The sequence below is a fragment of the Nannospalax galili genome, unplaced genomic scaffold (genome assembly GCF_000622305.1).
Source record: "Nannospalax galili isolate Female #2095 unplaced genomic scaffold, S.galili_v1.0 scaffold770, whole genome shotgun sequence".
NCBI classification, from domain to species: Eukaryota; Metazoa; Chordata; class Mammalia; order Rodentia; family Spalacidae; genus Nannospalax; species Nannospalax galili.
The window spans coordinates 849,044-866,674 of NW_008328344.1; the positions used below are offsets into that span (position 1 = coordinate 849,044).

The window sequence follows — 17,631 nt, forward strand, 5'->3', positions numbered from 1 at the left end:
AACTTAATTTTTTTGGCTAAATGGAAAGAAATTACCAATTATTTGAGGGGCAGGAGATCCACCTGGGTTTATCACACCCAATTTTGTAAAGCATTCCGTTCTAACTCTCCAATAAATCGGCAGTTGCTTTTCTTCCCTCCCTCTTTGCACGACCCAAGGACTTCAGGCACTTGATGAAAGAGAGAAATAATCCTTTCTTTGGTGTCTGCGATCAACACCTATTTGGTAGCCCACTCCTCTAATACCGCCTGTGCAGAAAAATAATTTCAGCTCCCCGTTCATTTGAGTATTGAGCTGAGCTCCTGCAGCTGCTCACTGCCAAGCCTGAAAGCAGAAATTAATTTCAATGACCCAGGCGAGCGGAGGGGAGCGTTGTCAGGTAATTAGTCTTCGTCTTTTGCTACTCAGGGTCTATCAGTGTGTTAATCCATACATAAATCGAGGCATTCCCAGAGTCGCCTGCGATCTGCACGGCCTTTTAAGTACCTCTTGTTCGGGTTCATCGTGAGCAGGGCATCTTTGTGGCGAGGGATGAAGGTTGCCTTCTTTCGACCCGTTTCTGGCCAGGACAAGGCATGCAGCTGATTTCTGAGATCTTCCCCCTTCTGATTGAGCCTGTCTTTGATTAAGTAGAGCTTGTGGGGGAGGGGCTTCCACTCCTGTCACCTTCTGACTTGCCAATTTATTAATGAAAGAGCCTCCCATATTGATAGGCCTGACACTACAAGTGTAGCAATTAGCGGCTGTGTTCTAGGCTTCTAATTAAAAAGGGGGCCCTTCTCCAGCCAGGATGAGTCTCGTAGTCATATTTACATTCCATTCTAGCTGGGTTTGAGGCTTCTCCTTTTTTCCTTTAGGAAAACCTCTAAGGAAGAACTTCGACATGAGAAAAAAAAAACAAAACACACTGAAAGGCTTTGTTCTCTGTGGGGGTCAGTTGGCAGTCCAAAGTAAAGAACGGTGTTTGGACTCCTCCTCACCAGGCACACAGCCTGCCTCCCTCCAGTCCAGCACCAAAGCCTCTGCACTTCATTTTCTAACCCTGAAGGAAGTAAACAGCCTATTATAGGTTTCTGAGAACCCAGTGAAGGACTTTACTTTCTCTAGGTGAGTTTCACCTCTGCTGTGACTACAGGGGCGTCGGTGACCCCCTTTTACGGGTGGCAAGAAGCCATGCTCAGCCCAGAGAAGTTCTGTGCTGGGGTTCTTTAGATGTAAAGGTCTTCTTTAGCCTGTATGAGCACCTCTGAGCCAAACGCCCCTGAGCCAGGCAGTAACAGCGGCCGGCCGGGAAAGCAAATGAGGGGCAGAATTGGGGAGCTGGGGAGTCTGTCCCCACCTAAAGGGGGAGCCCCAGCGTGTGCCACCCTGCCAAGGCTACATGCAAGAATTTTAGCCCAAGGCGGCCAAGTTTGAATTTCAAGGAAAATCGGAAATCTGGGCTTTTAAGTGAAATGTTTCATTGATGACACAAATTCACTTAATTAAAAATCTATCAAAAGAGTGCATGTTTATGCCTCTCCACCTGCCTCCTCCTTACAAGCATTCACAGATTCTGGAGACTCCTGCTGCCGCAGTCTCCAAACAATGGGATTACAGCTGAGCATACCATACCAAGAGAAATTCATCCCCCCACCACCCAATAGTCCTGCCTCACTTCCTGAATAGTGGTATTACTATTGTAGTGTAGTGTAGTGTGGCACTAGTGGTGCTACAACTCCGACAATTTTTGTTTTTATTTTCTTAGTACTTAATACATTTTTATTTGACGGGCTTCATGTAAATAAAACTGAACCAGCTGGTGGCCAGCTTGGCCTTATCACTATTCTGTTGGGAGACAAGGGGAATCATTCAGCAGAATTTAAGAAGGAAACCAACTGCCACCCCTTCCCCAAATCTTCCCTCTGATTACAACTGCCATCAGATCCCCACTCGGGCCTTCTCAGGCACCTTACTTCACACAGACCCGTGACAGAGAAACCCACTGTGTCCCTGTAACCAGGGGCCACTCCCCAGTTGATTCCTATCATGGTGACCTCTGCAATGAAACCGAGTTTACTCCCAGTGTGGGGACCTTGAACATATTTTCCCTTTTATATCTTCGGACCCCACAGGATTGCTATAGGACAGTGTGAGCCCAGGGCCTGTCCCCTAAGCAGGAGCCAGCTGTGTTGACTCCCTGCCTGCAGCTCACTGACACCCAGACCTGCTGGGCCGGAGCAGGTGATGACTGACTTTGCCCACCTAGAGATCTGAGGCTTCCAGCAGAGCAAGGTCTTGGTTCCAAATCTCTATTCTGCCCCATAAAAGAACAGTAAAGACCCAGGTGGTCCGCAGGCTGGTAATGTCAGCCTTGGCTTAAGGACCACTAGAGTGGGCTCTCAATCAGGCCCAGGTTTGCTGGGAGCTGATAAAAGGCAGCAGGCCTGGCCCCAGCAGATGGACCAGAAAAGAATCCACCCCCCCCCCCGAGTTGTTCCCCATGAGTGAGGAATTCACCCCTCATATAGCCCATATTTTCTTTAAAGCCTCTTCTATGTATGCTCAGGACTAAAACTAGGAGGTGGGGGGGGGATCCCCTGAATCGTTATGCCTGGCTAAAATTCCTAATTATTTCTGATCTTACTGTGAACACCTGAAAATGATAGAGACAGAGAGACAGAGGGACAGAGGGACAGAGGGACAGAAGGGGGCATGGAGAAACAGAAAGGCCCTAGTGCTCTAATTCTAGCACACTTTCTTGGACTGGGAAGTCCTCTAGCTCCCTGCCCCCTCCAGGCTGCTGCTGGGGGCACCTGGAAAAGTCAGTCCAGCCACATCCATCTAGTGTCAAGTGGCACTGATCTCACATTCTATGAGAGTCAATTGCAATTAACAGAGCCATTCAGAAAACGGCAGGTACAGCCCAGACAAAGGGAACGGAGACAGATCTTATCAGAGCCCAAGGCCAACTGGCTGTGCCTTTCACAAGCTGCCTGCCAAAGATGGAGGGAAAAAAAAAAAAAAAGCTAGTGGAGGAAGAATGGCCTACGGGAGAAGGAAAGATGATCCAGAGGAAGGGAAATGAAGCAGGTAGGAAGGGCAAGCAGGGAGGTTTAAGGGAAGCAGTTCAGACTGCAGGGCCTGCCTCTAGGTCCAGACTCTGACCCCACCCTAGCCACCCAGGGAGCTCAGGAAGTGACTCCATCCTAGGGAGCCTCACAGCCTCTGGTGGCCTGGGGTAAAGGAGGAGTAAAATATCACTTTCCAAGCCTTCAACGGGTCAGGAGAAGCCAGCTGAGGGCAGTCCTGGGATGACCGAGTCTTAGCTCTCACAAAAAGAACTTCCATGGTAGAAAGGATGGTACGCAGAGCAGGAGGGGGTTGGATTAACCTAGCATGCATCTGGAAGAGAAGCCACACACTGCATAGGCACAGGGGAGCAGGCTAAGACACACCCTCACCCCTCCAAGAACACGCCACTAGATCCAAACCCGTAGCGACTACTGGGGTTCCCTCTAAGCCTGTGAAGGAGGGAACGGGAACATACATATTCAGGCCAGGGCTGGGAGACTGCTACCAAGGTCTTATCACTCTATCTTGACACACCCCAAAAGGTGTTGAATTTAGACAGACTTGAACACCTTAGAGGGTCTCTCATCTCTGAGCCACTGACAGAAGAGTTTCTGAGAAAATCTTTCCGGGATTTATTTTGTTCTGTTTTGCTCCAAAGGCGACAGCAGGATCAACTGCCTGTTCTGACCACCACCTCCCTTACTCAGAATTTACTTTTCAAAGTCATTTTGAATTTTGAGTTTCAGAAACTTGAACGTGAAAAGACGTTCACTGATTAGCATTTTTTTTGGTGTGTTTGGGTATGTATGATGTTGTATGTTCGGGTACATGTGAACATATGTATGCGGAGGTCAGGTCAGAGAACAAACAACCTCTGCAGTTCCTCAGGAACCATCCACCTTCTGTTTTTGGAGACAGGGTTTCTCACTGGCCTTAAATGTGCCAAGTAGGCTAGGCTAGCCAGCAAACCCCAGTGATCCTCCGATCTCCGCCTCCTTGATGCTGGGATTTCACACCCCACACCTGGGCCTTTTTACGTGGGTTCCAGATATCAAACTTAAGTTCTTATGCTTGCTTGACAACCACGGTAACAACTGAGCCATCTCCCCAGCCCTCGTTAATTAGAAATTTTCAAAGTTGCCATGGGGTAAGGTAAAAAAGTTTCACTCCTAGTGGCTGGGTTGGGAGAGAAACCATTCTGGTTTTCCATCAGGAAGAGGAAAATCATACTTCACCATAAAACCTCATTAAGTCAGGAGCCTGTTTACTCCAAAGAGCTTATCTTTCGAAAGGCCAATTCCCCAGTCAACTAGATGCCTCTATTGTAATCTTTAATGCCGAAAGTCTGATGATTAAATATATTAATTAATATATCAAAGAGGCCAGATCGGGTTTGGTGCACGAAGTATTTTGTGATATGGTCTCTAAGGTGCCTAGCTGAGCCAATGACACATAGTAGGTATTTAACAACCCTTAGCCCCCTTCCCTTGTAGTCTGTATTATCAAAGCTTTAATGGGGTCTTATAGCATAGTCAATCTTTATTGATAACACATAGATTTCGTTTTAATATACTACCTTTTATTAAAGCAGAGCCACCCGCTCTTAATAGCAAGGGCCTGTCCAGGCACTTTAATCACAAGTGGAGTGTAGATGTCTCTCCTAGGAACAAGGGGCAATGTGCAGCCGTGGCAGGGATGGGAAGCATCCGTCCACCTTCGCATCGGCAGGATGAGTTACAGAATTATATTAACGGTGCAATCAGGCCAGGGCTTCCTCTGCACTTCCATGGCGACCTCTGGGCCGTGTGCAATCCCAGGCATTTTCCTCTGTGACCTGGTTCCAAAGGCATCTTTCTCTCTTAAACTGGTGACCATACCACCAAAGCCACACGGAAAAACCAGCTTTGGAGTCAAGGCCACTTTTTACTGGTTTTTCCTGCACAGACTTTGAGGTCAAGGGTGATCTGCTATCCAGAGCTTGTCAAGACCATGAGGAGGACACTGAAGCTGCTGACCTTGATGTTGACCATGATGAGCTGATTGTGCTAAGGTCTGAGTCCTCGCTGTGTGACACTGTACCTACATTTTCCTTTCATCATCTCTATAGGAAGAGGCTGTCCATATCCTCATTTTGCAAATGAAGAAACTGAAGCTTAGAAAGGATGACACATCTAGCTTGTAATCCACAGCAAAGAACTGTCCCAGCCAGGACAGGGAACCATGTGTGAAACTTCTAATTCAGAAGTGTCAGAACATTAACCCATTCCGAAGTAATACTAGCTCTTATTTGTCCACTCAAGGACAAGACACCGCAAGACCTCGGCCATTCCTTTCAGATTGAGTTGTTGCAGAGGTGCCCTGGACAGGACTTAATTTGGTGACCAAGATCCAGGCTCAGTGCCATTCCTCCTTAGGCTTCCTAGGTGACAGACTATAGAGATAGCCAGGCATCCATCCAACATGCAAAGCACTTCTTCGGGCCTACACAGAAAAGATCTTACACATTTAATTCTGGGTGCCCCAAACCACATCCCAACAAGCCCAAGGTCAAACAGCATCCAGCCACAGGCATTCTGTGGAAAGGGCTATAGTTTGGAGGGCAAACATGTTTAGGTGTGACTTTTGAGTGCAGTCACACTCAAACTGCACAAGGCTTCCTGTCTGGAAGGCGGGGAACTGTACTGCTGGAACGCTGTGGGGAGACCTCAGCATGGAGGTGGGGACGAGCACCCTGTCCTACTTCTACGCATCTCTCCGTACCTCCACCTGTTCCCTTCTCCCTATGCAGACTGAGGCCTCATCTCTCCTTGCCACCCCCACTCCTTCATGTTCCAGAATAGTACTGAGCTTTTAAATTGCTGGGCCTGGGCCTGGAGAGATGGCTCAAGGGTTAAGAGCACTGGCTGCCCTTGCAGAGGACCCAGGTTCGGTTCCGAGCACCCACAGGTGGCTAACAACCATCCATAATTCCAGTTCCAGGGAACCTGATGCCCTCTTCCAGCCTCCCCAGACACTTCACACAACATGGAGGCAAAAACACTTTATACATAAAACATAAAAGCAAATAAATATATAAAAATGTAAACTGCTTGTTCCCTTGGGATGGGGTGATGTTTATATGTGGAATCCACACAAAACATCATAAAAGCTTCGCTTCCTTGGTTACTTTTAACACCCCCCACACACCTGCTCTCCCACTGAAAGAGAATTTCTGCTGCATGAATGAACAATTCAGGGAACGAGATGCCATCAAAATGACTTCAAAACCAAACCAAAAGGATGCCATTCCTAAACGTGGAGGTCTTCACATTCATTCATTTGCAGTTTTTGTTTTCTGGTATCAGAGTCTCCTTATGTAGACCAGGCTGGCCTTGAACTTTGGATTTGTAATGGGAAGGTGGTCATATACTAAACAGCCTGCTCTCAGCTGATAAGTCTTTATGATGTTTCCACCCCCCAACCCCCGGGGAAATTGTATTTTAAAGGAAAGACATCATAGACTCAAATGAGTGGAATTCTGATGACAGAAAATTTCCCTCTAAATGTAAAGAGAAGGTCTTTGGTGTAGAAGGGTGTGGTGTGAAGGATCAGATGCATTAGCACGGAGAAACGCAGCCTCAAGCCACCATGGCTGCCTGGCACTTGGTCTGAGTTGCCTCTTTGTGTCTTGCAGACAATTAAGACTACGAGGGGACAGGTGGCCTTTAGTTAACCCGGCTGGAACCACTGTCAGCCCCAAGAAGCCTGAGAGGAAACCACAGGAAGGTTCTTCCCCGTTCCCCTAGGTGACCTACATCTGAGGAGAGAAGGAAACCGGATTTACTGCCCTCACTCAGTCTGATGCACGTGGGATCTCAGCCCAGGCTAATGGCAGCTCCCAGCCCTGCAGAAATCTCTTTATGAATCATACATGAAGGAGAGAAGAAAGAGCACGGCCGACTCAACTCCACACTTCACAGCACACAGGAGGAGTGCAGGTCGCTTTCTGGAGCGCCAGGCCTCACAGCAAGCTGTTTATGAAAGGCACGGAACTTTGTAGTGGTTTCACCCGGGCCAGAGGCCAGTTAGTGCGACTTTTTACAAACCTACACATGGAAGGCCCAGAGTGCTTGGAGTGTTGGTCACAGTGTGTGTCCCAGGGAGCACAGGAAGGGCCTAATGAAGTTGTGAAGGTATGCTTTAGCTGTAAAACTGTGAGAAATGCAAAGTTGAGCTGAGGACGTAGCTCATTCGGCACAAGGCTCGCCTAGCATTCATGAGGCCTGAGTTGCAGTCGCAGCACTAAATAAACCAGGTATGGTAGTGCACTGCCCCAATCCTAGCACTTGGGAGGTGGAGATAGGATGATCAGAAGTTCAAGGTCATTCTCTGCTACACAGTCAGTTCAAGGCCAGCCTGGGTAACATTAAAGCCTACGTCAAAAAATGCAAAATTGATACTCTAGGCTCTGGCTTGTAGATGGGGACTGGGACGGGCGAGTGAAGGAAACTTTTCGATCTCTCCACTGAACATTCCTGTGCATACTTCCCAAGCTTTTATTGCTATCTATAAAACGGGAGTGGGCAAAGCTGGCTCCCTCCTTGACAAGTCGCTTCCTTTCCACTACATTTTTTGTTTTTGTTTTTTGTAGTACTTGTAACTGATTAGATCAAAATAGGGTGTCCTAGTTACTTTCTACTGCTGTGATAAAAACACTGACCAAAACCAACTTCAGAAGGAAAGGGTTTATTTGGCTTATAGCTCACAGTCCATCATCAAGGGAAGCCAAGGTAGTAACCTGAGCACAGACCATGGAGGAACACTGCTTGTTGACTTGCTCTCGGGTCCCTCCTCGGCCTGCTCTCTTATATAATCCAGGCCCACCTGCCAGGGCGGCACCAGCCACAGTGGCCTGGGCCCTCCCACATCACTCAACAATTAAGAAAATACCCCACAGACATGGCCACAGGCCAGTCCAATGGAAGAAATTCCCCAGTTGAGGCTCCCTCTAGCCAGGTGTGTCAAGCTGACAATTGAAGTATCCAGCACATAGGGCCAAGTGAGAAAGTGGAGAAGGAAGGGCCTAGCTGAGGGCATTACAGGGGTCGTGTCAGCACCTTCCTAAGGTTCCTCCTCTCCTTGACCACCTCCCATTGTAAAAGATTCACATCCATGGCATGAGGACCAGGAAAACGTAAAGGAAAGGACAGGGCAGCAGAACAACTCAAGGATGATGGCCAGATTCTAAACAGGCTAACCCACTGTGTGTCAGGGTAGCCCATTATGTGTCAAGCTAACTCACTATGAGTCAGGGTAACCCATTATGTGTCAGGCTAACCCACTAGGTGTCAGGCTAACCCACTATGTGTCAGGCTTACCCACTAGGTGTCAGGCTAACCCATTATGTGTCAGGCTAACCCACTAGGTATCAGGCTAACCCACTATGTGTCAGGCTTACCCACTAGGTGTCAGGCTAACCCACTATGTGTCAGGCTCACTATGAGTCAGGCTAATCCACTAGGTATCAGGCTAACCCACTAGGTGTCAGGCTAACCCACTATGTGTCAGGTTCATGCTGCGTGCTGCAGTGAATTATGTCATTTACCTGTCACTCCCCTCCAAAATATCTAAGAAGAGACTGGCAATAAAGAAAAAAAATAGCTCAAGGAAATGGAGATGCTTGGTAGGATGGGGGTCACTGAACACCAGGGAAGTCTGGTCAGACTACCTTTACAGGCCTTGTGATCCTAAACTTTTCCTTCGTCTTGTTTTGTTTTGGAGACAGGGTCCTCAATGAGTAGTCCTGGGTAGCCTGACACTCACTCTGTAGACCAGACTGGCTTTGAACGCATAGAGATCACCTGCCTCTGCCTCAGGAGTGCTGGGATTAAAGGCGTGCAGTGCCATACCCAGCTTTCGGTCTGATATTAAGACAGGATCTAACAATGTAGCCCAGGCTGAGTTTGAACTCCTGATCTTCCTCCCTCTCCTTCCCACAGCCTGGCCTTAAGCTTTTATCTATGAACCAGCTGTTTACAAATTAGGTCTATAGCTTCTGGATTTCATGGACCAATAGGATTGAAAACAAGAGGGGGGATGGGAGGATGTAAAATAAGGTTGTCTAATCCATGTTTTATTTTTCCAGATAGAAATAGTTTTTAAAAAATTTAGTGCCTCTAGAGGAACATTTCATGAAAGACAAGATATGCTAAAATCCAAATATATATGAAACACAGGTGCTGATATGGGGTGAACACCCACCCACCACTTCTAATGACCATGATTTTAGAAAATGAGGTATTTCAATACTGAAAGTGCCCATTGGACATAATCTCAGCACAAAAGGCACTCATTTCAATCCAATTAATTTGGCTTTATATGGAACAAACCTGCTTCAGTCCTAGGTTCTCCAGTATTGACCACAGGTGGGTTCCCCTATAGCGTGTAGGTCTGAGCGAGCACTGTCTTGCAGAGTTACCACCATAACCACCAGCTACGCCACCAGTCTAGGAGAAGAAAGAGCTTCTGACTCTGGGGCAAGTCATGGAGAATCCTGGGCTTGGGAAGGGTTGATGGGATGGGATGGATGGGCCTATGTGCACCATCCAGGGCAATTCCTATATGGCTTTGTTCATTCACTTGATCAATAGTTGTTGAGTGTTTTCTTAAGGTCTGGTCCTGAGATGGCTCATGTTCATGGTCAATTTCATTGGATTTAGAATCACCTAGAAGACACACATCAGGGTGGGGTGGGTTAGAGAGGTTTAATTGAGAGAAGACCCACCCTTAAATTGTTTTTTCTCAGGTCACAGTGATAAGAAAAGTAACTAATCTAGGTCCCCACCAGGATGGAGGAATGCAAGTGTGTCTAGCCCTAAAATACCATCCCCAGGTCAGGCAATTCCCTAGAAGGACTCACAGGACTCCAGCTGTACTGGTATTTCCAACAGACAGATGCAAACAAAACAGACACAGGGAAACAGTGCAAAGAAAACAGACTCAAGGAAATCAGCAAAGCCAGCAAGCTCCCAACAGTGTCTTCAAGATGGTTCACCTACTTTCCCAGTAAAGTGTGAAGACCATGTAAAGTATTGCTTGCCAGGGACACACGTTAGAGACTGGAGTCACGGGTTCTACTGGTGGCTGGTCATACAGAAAACCCTTCTGAAAATACACACCCATCCTACACTCTGGGAAGAAGGAAAGGTATTCAGAGCAAACCATACTGTGGGGACAAACAGTAGAGGGCCATGCATCTGTTCTGGGAATGGCAACAGCCTTCCTGAAATCCAAGTTTCCTGATGCCTACCAAGAGCCAAGTTTGTGATGGGCCAATCCAGGGTCAGTAGCTCTGATCTCCTTTCCCTCACACAGCACCAAGCGGCTAAGAGCAGTGCCTATGAGTGGGTGGTGAGAGCAAAGAATCAGTTTTCTCCGAGGTCTAGCCCCCTGAGAGGTCATCTAATCTAATCCCAAATAGACAGGAGCACCACTAAATGGACTCAGAGTGTTTTATATAGATGTATGTATGTAAACATATTTATATATGTATGCATAGATCCATATTTACAAACATTTATAAACAATATATATAAATATATATTTATAAATGTATGTATATGCAACAATAATAATCAAAAAAGAAGACAAGAAACTGAGAGGAATTGGGGGAACAAGGGAGGAGTTGGTGGAAGTCGAGGAGGGATGGAAATAATGCAAAGGCAATACTCATGTATGAAGTTCTCAATAATAAAAAAAATTAAAACTTTTAAGACACTGGTCATATTGACCCATGACCCTTCCATTCTGGTTCAGGGGAGCATCCTTACACCTGCACCATTCATTCATTCAACAACTATGCCTAAAACTACAGACTCTGTGGGGCTGAGTTTAGTAGAAGAAAGGAGAGAGAGAGAGAGAGAGAGAGAGAGAGAGAGAGAGAGAGAGAATATGAATATGGGGGTGATGGGGAAGGAGAAGGAAAGGAAGGGAGTAATGACTGCAGCTTCTACCTGAAGAAAGGGTTCCAACGGCATCAGGAGGGGAAGCCAGGGTGCCTGGCCCAGCTGGAGTCTGTGGCACTGCTTGAGAACTCGTCTCCCGTTGCTAGGGGACATGCCACAAGAAGAAGGAAGGCCCTTACCAGCATTTCATGACCCCCACCCTGTGTAGAAGAAAAAAATAAAACCTAACTTAAGAGAGAGAAAAAAAGAATCTTCCTCTTTTTAGTCTTTAAAATGGTAGAGTAACTCTGAAGGGGAAAAGCCCGGCATGGGAAAGCAAGCTGTAGTGCCCTTTGAAAAGTTTTAATTTTATTTTAACTTTGCTAAATCTACTTACATTCACATTTGGAAATATGTATGCATGATAAAACAGTGCAGTTATGGTCTATTGGGTTACAAACCCACTGTTTGGAATGCGTTCAAGGGAATACTTATAAAAGTCTTCAGAACGGAAAGCAATTCTGTAGATAAAATAGAATGGCAACATCCCCTAAATATGCCCCTTGCAAGATAAATTCACAGTGAGGAGGGGTCCAGAGCCATCACTAATGGGAGATTCACAACAGACAGCTTCTTAATCTCTAACAGGACCAGCGTCTGGCTGGTCTTTGCCTCATAGTTCACATTCTCCAAAGGTCCCTCCTCCCTTCATAATTCACTTGAAACTGAAAAATTAATCTCTGATTTGAAATAGTGAAATTCCATTACAGCACACCACTCATAATACATGGGGCAACTGTGCTGTTTATTTTGCAAAGTTCTAGACAAAGAGAGCTTAAAAAAAAAAAAAAAAACGGATTAAATCCAACAACAACCATTTCTGTCCTTATTCTGTGTAACTATCCTTGTATGGGTAGGCATACAAAAGAGGAGGAAAACGTGGCTTTGGTCCTTAAGGAGCTGATAGCCCTGTTAGGAGGGTGAGTGTGAGCTATAAGCATGCTCTGGAGATGGAGGCCGAGTCCCAGAGCCCGCATTCACCATGACCCTGAATGTGGTGCATTTGAATGGTCACGTGGCCTTGGGTGCTGGTTAGTTTTTATTGTCAACTTGACACAGCCTAGAATCACCTGGGAAGAGGAACCCTCAACTGAGGAATTTTCTAGATCAGATTGGCTTGTGGTCATCACTGTAAGAGGTTATGTTGATTGATGTCTGATGTGGGAAGGTCCAGTCCACTGTGGGCAGCACCGTCCCTAGGCAGGAATGCGGGGCTGTATCAGAAACTCAGTTGAGCATGAGCTATGGAGGAAGCCAGCCAGTAAGCAGCATTCCTCCATGGTTCCTGCCTCCAGGATCCTATCCTGCCTTGAGTTCCTGCCCTGACTTCCCTCAATGATGGACTGTGAGCTGGGAGATGTAAAGTAAACCCTTCCCTCTCCTACTTTGCTTCTGGTCAGAGTATTTTATCACAGCAACAGAAAAGCAAACTAGAACACCCTGGAGTCTGCATACCAATCAACCAAAGAGGCTTGGCTGGGATTTACAACCACTGAGTAGAGGACAAAGGAGACTCTTCTGGAAACATTAACCATTTGGAGACTGACAGAGGGGAAACATCCATATGAAAAGACAAAAGGTTTATTTAGCCATATATTCTGCCCCAGGAGGCATCTTGGGACCGTGGCATGTGGCCAAGTGTCCAGCCTTTGTTCTTATATCTCTAAGGAAGGAAACAGGTCCTTTGGGTGGGAGTTCACTCTACAGCAGGACTGCCACAGACTGCCCCAGGAAGATCCTTAATTCTAGTATTGAGGCTGGCTGCTCATTTAAGCCCCTCTTCTGGGGTCCTGGTCCCAAGCTTCTTGTCACTATTGCCACTCTCTGAGCATATAGCCCAGCTTGTCAGCAGCTCCCCTAATGGCCTGCACTCATGACAGTAAAATGAGCCTGCAGACATGGGATGGACGATGTCAAGGCTGCCTGCCTCCTCCCTTGATGGAGACATTTCAGGTCGACCAAGGCTATCTAAGGAAGAATTACAATCAGAGCCCAGCATCAGAAATTGCTATACATTCTCTATACATATTAGCTTTCTCCAGAAACCCACCCCCAAAAAACAGGCGCTGAAGCATAAGTCAGTGGTACACACCTTGCCTAACTATGCATGAGGCGCTGGGTTTAATCCAGGTAGAAAAGGGAGAGGAGGGATGGAGGGGAAGAAATGGGATGAAGAGAGGTACATTCATTGCTTAACAGTTCCCCCTTTATTTTTCATAATTCTAAATTACTTGCTGCAAAATTTTCCTAGGAAGTCCACTGGTGTTTGTTTCTTCAGTCCCTCGGCTCCTCTTTCCCAGGGTCTCCAGGCCGCACAGTCACTTTCTTTCTGAGTCCAGCTCTCCCTTCCACTTCTTGCTCTTCTGTTTTGCTCTGGGATTGTTCCAAAATTACCACGGAACCCCTGGGGCCACTGGTGGCCTCTGGATGGCATCTGGGGCTATTGTTCAGAGCGGTGGAGAAGACTACGGAGCCACACAGGGAGGGAGGACAGGGTCCCACTGAGTAGCCCAGGCCAGGAACTGAGATGCCCTTCCCCTTTCTTTGGCACTTTACAGTTCAGGCTGTGTGGCCTGGCCAGTTTGGGGGTTAATCTCTTGGGACAGAAATGTAGCAAATACACGACAAAAAACCTGGTCCAAAAGGACCCAGAATTATAGAGTGAAATGACAATTATTATACTCCTTTCTAGCCTGCTGAGATTGTATTTTTTCATTTTATTTTATTCTTCACAGGTCTTCCTTACGAAGCCCAGGCTACCCATGGACTCAGGATCCTCCTGTCTCAGTCTCCAAGTACTAGGATTATAAGCATGCTCCACCAGGCCTGCCTTCTAGGAGGAGTTTTCCCTGAAAATTTTAATTATTAAATTTATTATCTATTTATTTATCTATTCATCTATTCATCTATTCGTCTATTCATCTATTCATTCATTCATTCATTCATTTTTGTCTCTGTATGGATGTACACATGCCATGGAGTACATGTGAAGGTCAGAGGACAACTCAGAGGAATCATTTTTCTCTTTCCTCTATGTGGGCCTCAGGGAGTGAACTCAGGTCGTCCTGCTTGGCAGCAAGCAACCCACAGAGCCATCTCACCAAGCCTAGAAGCAGTTTTATAAAAACATTACAAGTTGGGGCTGGAGAGATAGCTCAACAGTTAAGAGCACTGGATGCTCTTGCAGAGGACCTGGGTTCGATTCCCAGCACCCACATGGTGGCTAACAACCATCCGTAACTCCAGTCCCAGTCTAAGGTATAGCTGCAGCTGTCTCTTGTATCTGAGTTGCAAGGGATCCAGGAGCATGATGGTGATATTCTCAGTACCATGTTGGCTGAGACTGGAGGCTCAAAGGGTCATGGGGTGGGGGTTGTCCTTGGGGTAACAGACTTATTAGGAGAGCCAATAATGCCATAGAGAACAGTATGGTAGGGGCTCTGAGGACAGTTCAGGCCCATAAGGGAAAAAGGAGGATAGACCTTTTTGTCTGTGACACATTTGGAGTCCCCCATTTCAGAGGGAGGGGAGGTCCCCCACCACATAGTTGATGGGTAGCCCATAGAACGGGCTTGCAGTCAGGCTGTCTCTGAGTCTCAAGTGACAAGGAAGGGCAAAGGTTTAGCCCTTTAGTCATGTGCCCAGTCTTACGGGATGTGTCGCCTGCAGCCCGATTGCTCAGGGTCTCAGGTAGCCTGGGGTTAGTGAACTTCCCTTGGTGAGAAGATCCCACATTCACAGACAAACTCTCTGTAGGTGTCTGCTATTTTCCTGTAGCAGTGGGAATCATGGAGTCAACTCTGAGGGGGGGCAGAGAAAGAGCTGGTGCAGGTGAGGGTGGACTGAGTAGCCACCAGCCCACAACAGTAGTCAAAGATGACCTGGAGTCATATCTGTAGACCCTTCTGACCCCACAATGGTGGGTAAGTGGCAACCAATGGAAGCAGCTGCAGACGAAGCTGGTCTATTCCCCCAGACAGGCTTTCCTTCCAGAGGCAGAGGACACACTCAGACCAGGGTAGGGAGGGGTGACTCTGATGTGATCTTTCAGGGGAAAGGAACAGGGCTTTGTGACAGGGCAGGTGAGGATCACCTTTCATAAGCACATGAGTACTCAAAGCCACATTCCTAATACACCTGTTCCATCAGCCAAATAAACTCAAGCCAAAGTATTGCACGGGAATCACAGCATCGTGGTCCCCACTGTACCTTTCTGCAATAAATAATTTCCAGTCGTGGGGTGCCAGAGAACTACAGATGACAGACACAATATGTTCATGAAAGGCAACTTTAAGAGAAATCCTTCTGCAATGAAAGTGAGCCCCCCCCCTCGCATCCCAGCTTGCCATAGAAATGAGTGATTTTCTGAATTTCTGCCAAGTGAGATGGGTTCAGCATGCTATTAGATTAGTCTGTTTATACAGAAACAGCCAAAAATAGGAAACACACAGAAGCTATTAAAGATATTGTCCTGTGAGGGAAAGATCTGAATGGTTTTCTTACTGCAAGTGGGAAATAAGATCTGACTCAGTATTAATGCCATAAAGAAGGGGATGTTCCTAAGCAAACCTGGGAATCTCCATCTTGTTTCACAGGTGACGATGGACATGAGGGAAATTATTCAGGGCTGGGTGGGCAGGGAAGGCAGAGAGTATGGCAGAGCCCCATCTGGCCTTCCCCAAGGAAACGCACTGCCTGCTACTACACAAAGCCCAGGGGACTTTCAAAGGGAAGGTGGTTCCAGACAGGGAAAAATTAAAATTAAAATAAAAAAAAAATGGTTTGGGAAGCTCCGAAGTGAAAATGCCAAGGTCACTTCTGCCCTCGGTGACTCTGGAGGCCAGTGGGAATCACAGGACGGCTTGGGTCAAGGAGATTCCAGGGAGAAGGCTTGAAGGGAGTTCTGCATGTTAGATGCTGTGGAGTCTTACTTTCCTCATCTACAAAGTGGGCAGTGCAGTCTGTACCACCAAGTCAACTTTGCAGGTCTCAAGGTGACCTGTGGAGGATAGACCTTGTCACATTTGGAGTCCCATGAGCCACTCTCTGACAACATATGAGAGTGACAGGATACATGGCTCTGCAGGGAATCATATGTTCAAACCATGCCCTTCTGAAGTCTAGTACTTCAGCACATGTATGTGAATCTCTTCATGAAGAAGCAAGGCTTTCTTATAAAATGCATACCAGAGCCCTCCTCTTACCCAACAATCTTCTACAACTTCAGATATCCAGGGACAACCATGGTCTGAAATACAACAGATGCAGCAGAGTTCCAGAAATATGCAATTCTTAAGTTTTGAACTGCAAGCTGTTCCTCATGATTCTCTTCCATCCTGCTTAGGACATGAATCACCTTTGTCCAATGTTTCCATGTTGTATATGCTGCCTGCTCACTAGTCACTTACTAACAGTCTCAGTTATCAGGGCCTCATCACAGGTATTACATTGCTTAGGCTCAGATAACCTTTATCTTACTTAACATTGGCCCCAAAGCAAAAGAGTAGAGACTCTGTCAATTTACCATTAGGTAAATCAATTACAATGTACAAACAGAACACCAGGTTTCCTTTGGAATATATTACATTAGCAGATCATTAGCTTCCACCAAACTCAAAGCTCAGAACATCATTAGACAGCATCTGAGGCCCATAACAGAGGTTTCTCCAGTTTGCTGTAACTGATCTCTGATACCGCCATCAGTGTATTTGAGAACTTGTGTCTTGATTTATGACTTTCTTTGTTCTTTTGCTATAAAAATGTCATGAAACTGTTACCACATTGGAACATGGACTTTGGGGTGACCTAAACATATCCTGGTGGGCCATGGTCACTCATATTTGGCTCCAGAATAAACTGTTATCTCCTTTGGGGTGAGGATTTTGTTTTGAGGTTGACATCAGCAACAGAGAACCTCTCTGATCCTAGCTAGTCTTCAAGAGTTCATCTTCCTTTTCAACATCTGTGTGATTTGGGACATTCGTTGCCTCTGAAGAATCCCTTTTCTTTGCAGATAGCCCCAAAGTCTGGAAGTGATGATTCCTCATCTTTTCCCACATTATGCAAGTGAGAAGCAAGTCGCCAGCGGAGGGGAACAGGTTGTGGACCCTGGAAGTGCGGAGACCAACTGGGTCACTTTAGAAGAGGAAGAGAACATAGGTTAGGGTTCACCTCTAAAGAGACTGTCATGACAGCAGGCTCAGAGTTTATTTGTAAGCAGGGCTTAGAAACAGGGTACAGAGAAAGAGCAGAGAAAAAGATGGAACCCCACATTTATTCCAAATAAACCTGTCATTTCAAGATTCTCTTCCAGTTTCCTGCTGCCTCAGTATTATCTATTCAATATAAAATTTTATGCACAAGTATTCTTAAAATGTGTGTTTAGGGGCTGAAGAGATGGCTCATTAATTAAGAGCACTGGCTGCTTTTGCAGAGGACCTGGGTTTGATTCCCAGCATCTACATGGCAGCTAACAACTGTCTGTAAGTCTACTCCCAGGGGAATCCAATGCCTTCTTCTGATCTCTGAGGGCATTGCATGACACGGGTGCACTTATATACATGCAGGCAATACACTCATACACATAAACTAAAAA

The 17,631-nt window shown here is 46.5% G+C and overlaps 1 protein-coding gene across 4 annotated transcripts in view; it reads right to left on the bottom strand.

The window, feature by feature from the left end:
* Nucleotides 1-17,631, bottom strand: part of Wwox (WW domain containing oxidoreductase) — a 1,076,697-nt gene that overhangs the window by 574,563 nt on the left and 484,503 nt on the right. Inside the window, exon 9 of one of the 4 annotated variants that reach the window (XM_029560083.1) lies at nucleotides 9,408-9,758. The exons of 2 other annotated variants lie outside the window; for them this stretch is intronic. In XM_029560083.1, coding sequence (XP_029415943.1) covers nucleotides 9,699-9,758 — 60 coding nt within the window. In that variant the 3' untranslated portion in view covers nucleotides 9,408-9,698. Of the gene's footprint in view, nucleotides 1-9,407; nucleotides 9,759-11,053; nucleotides 11,198-17,631 lie in introns of those variants that run through there. One more of the 4 variants, XM_029560026.1, reaches the window with a different exon arrangement.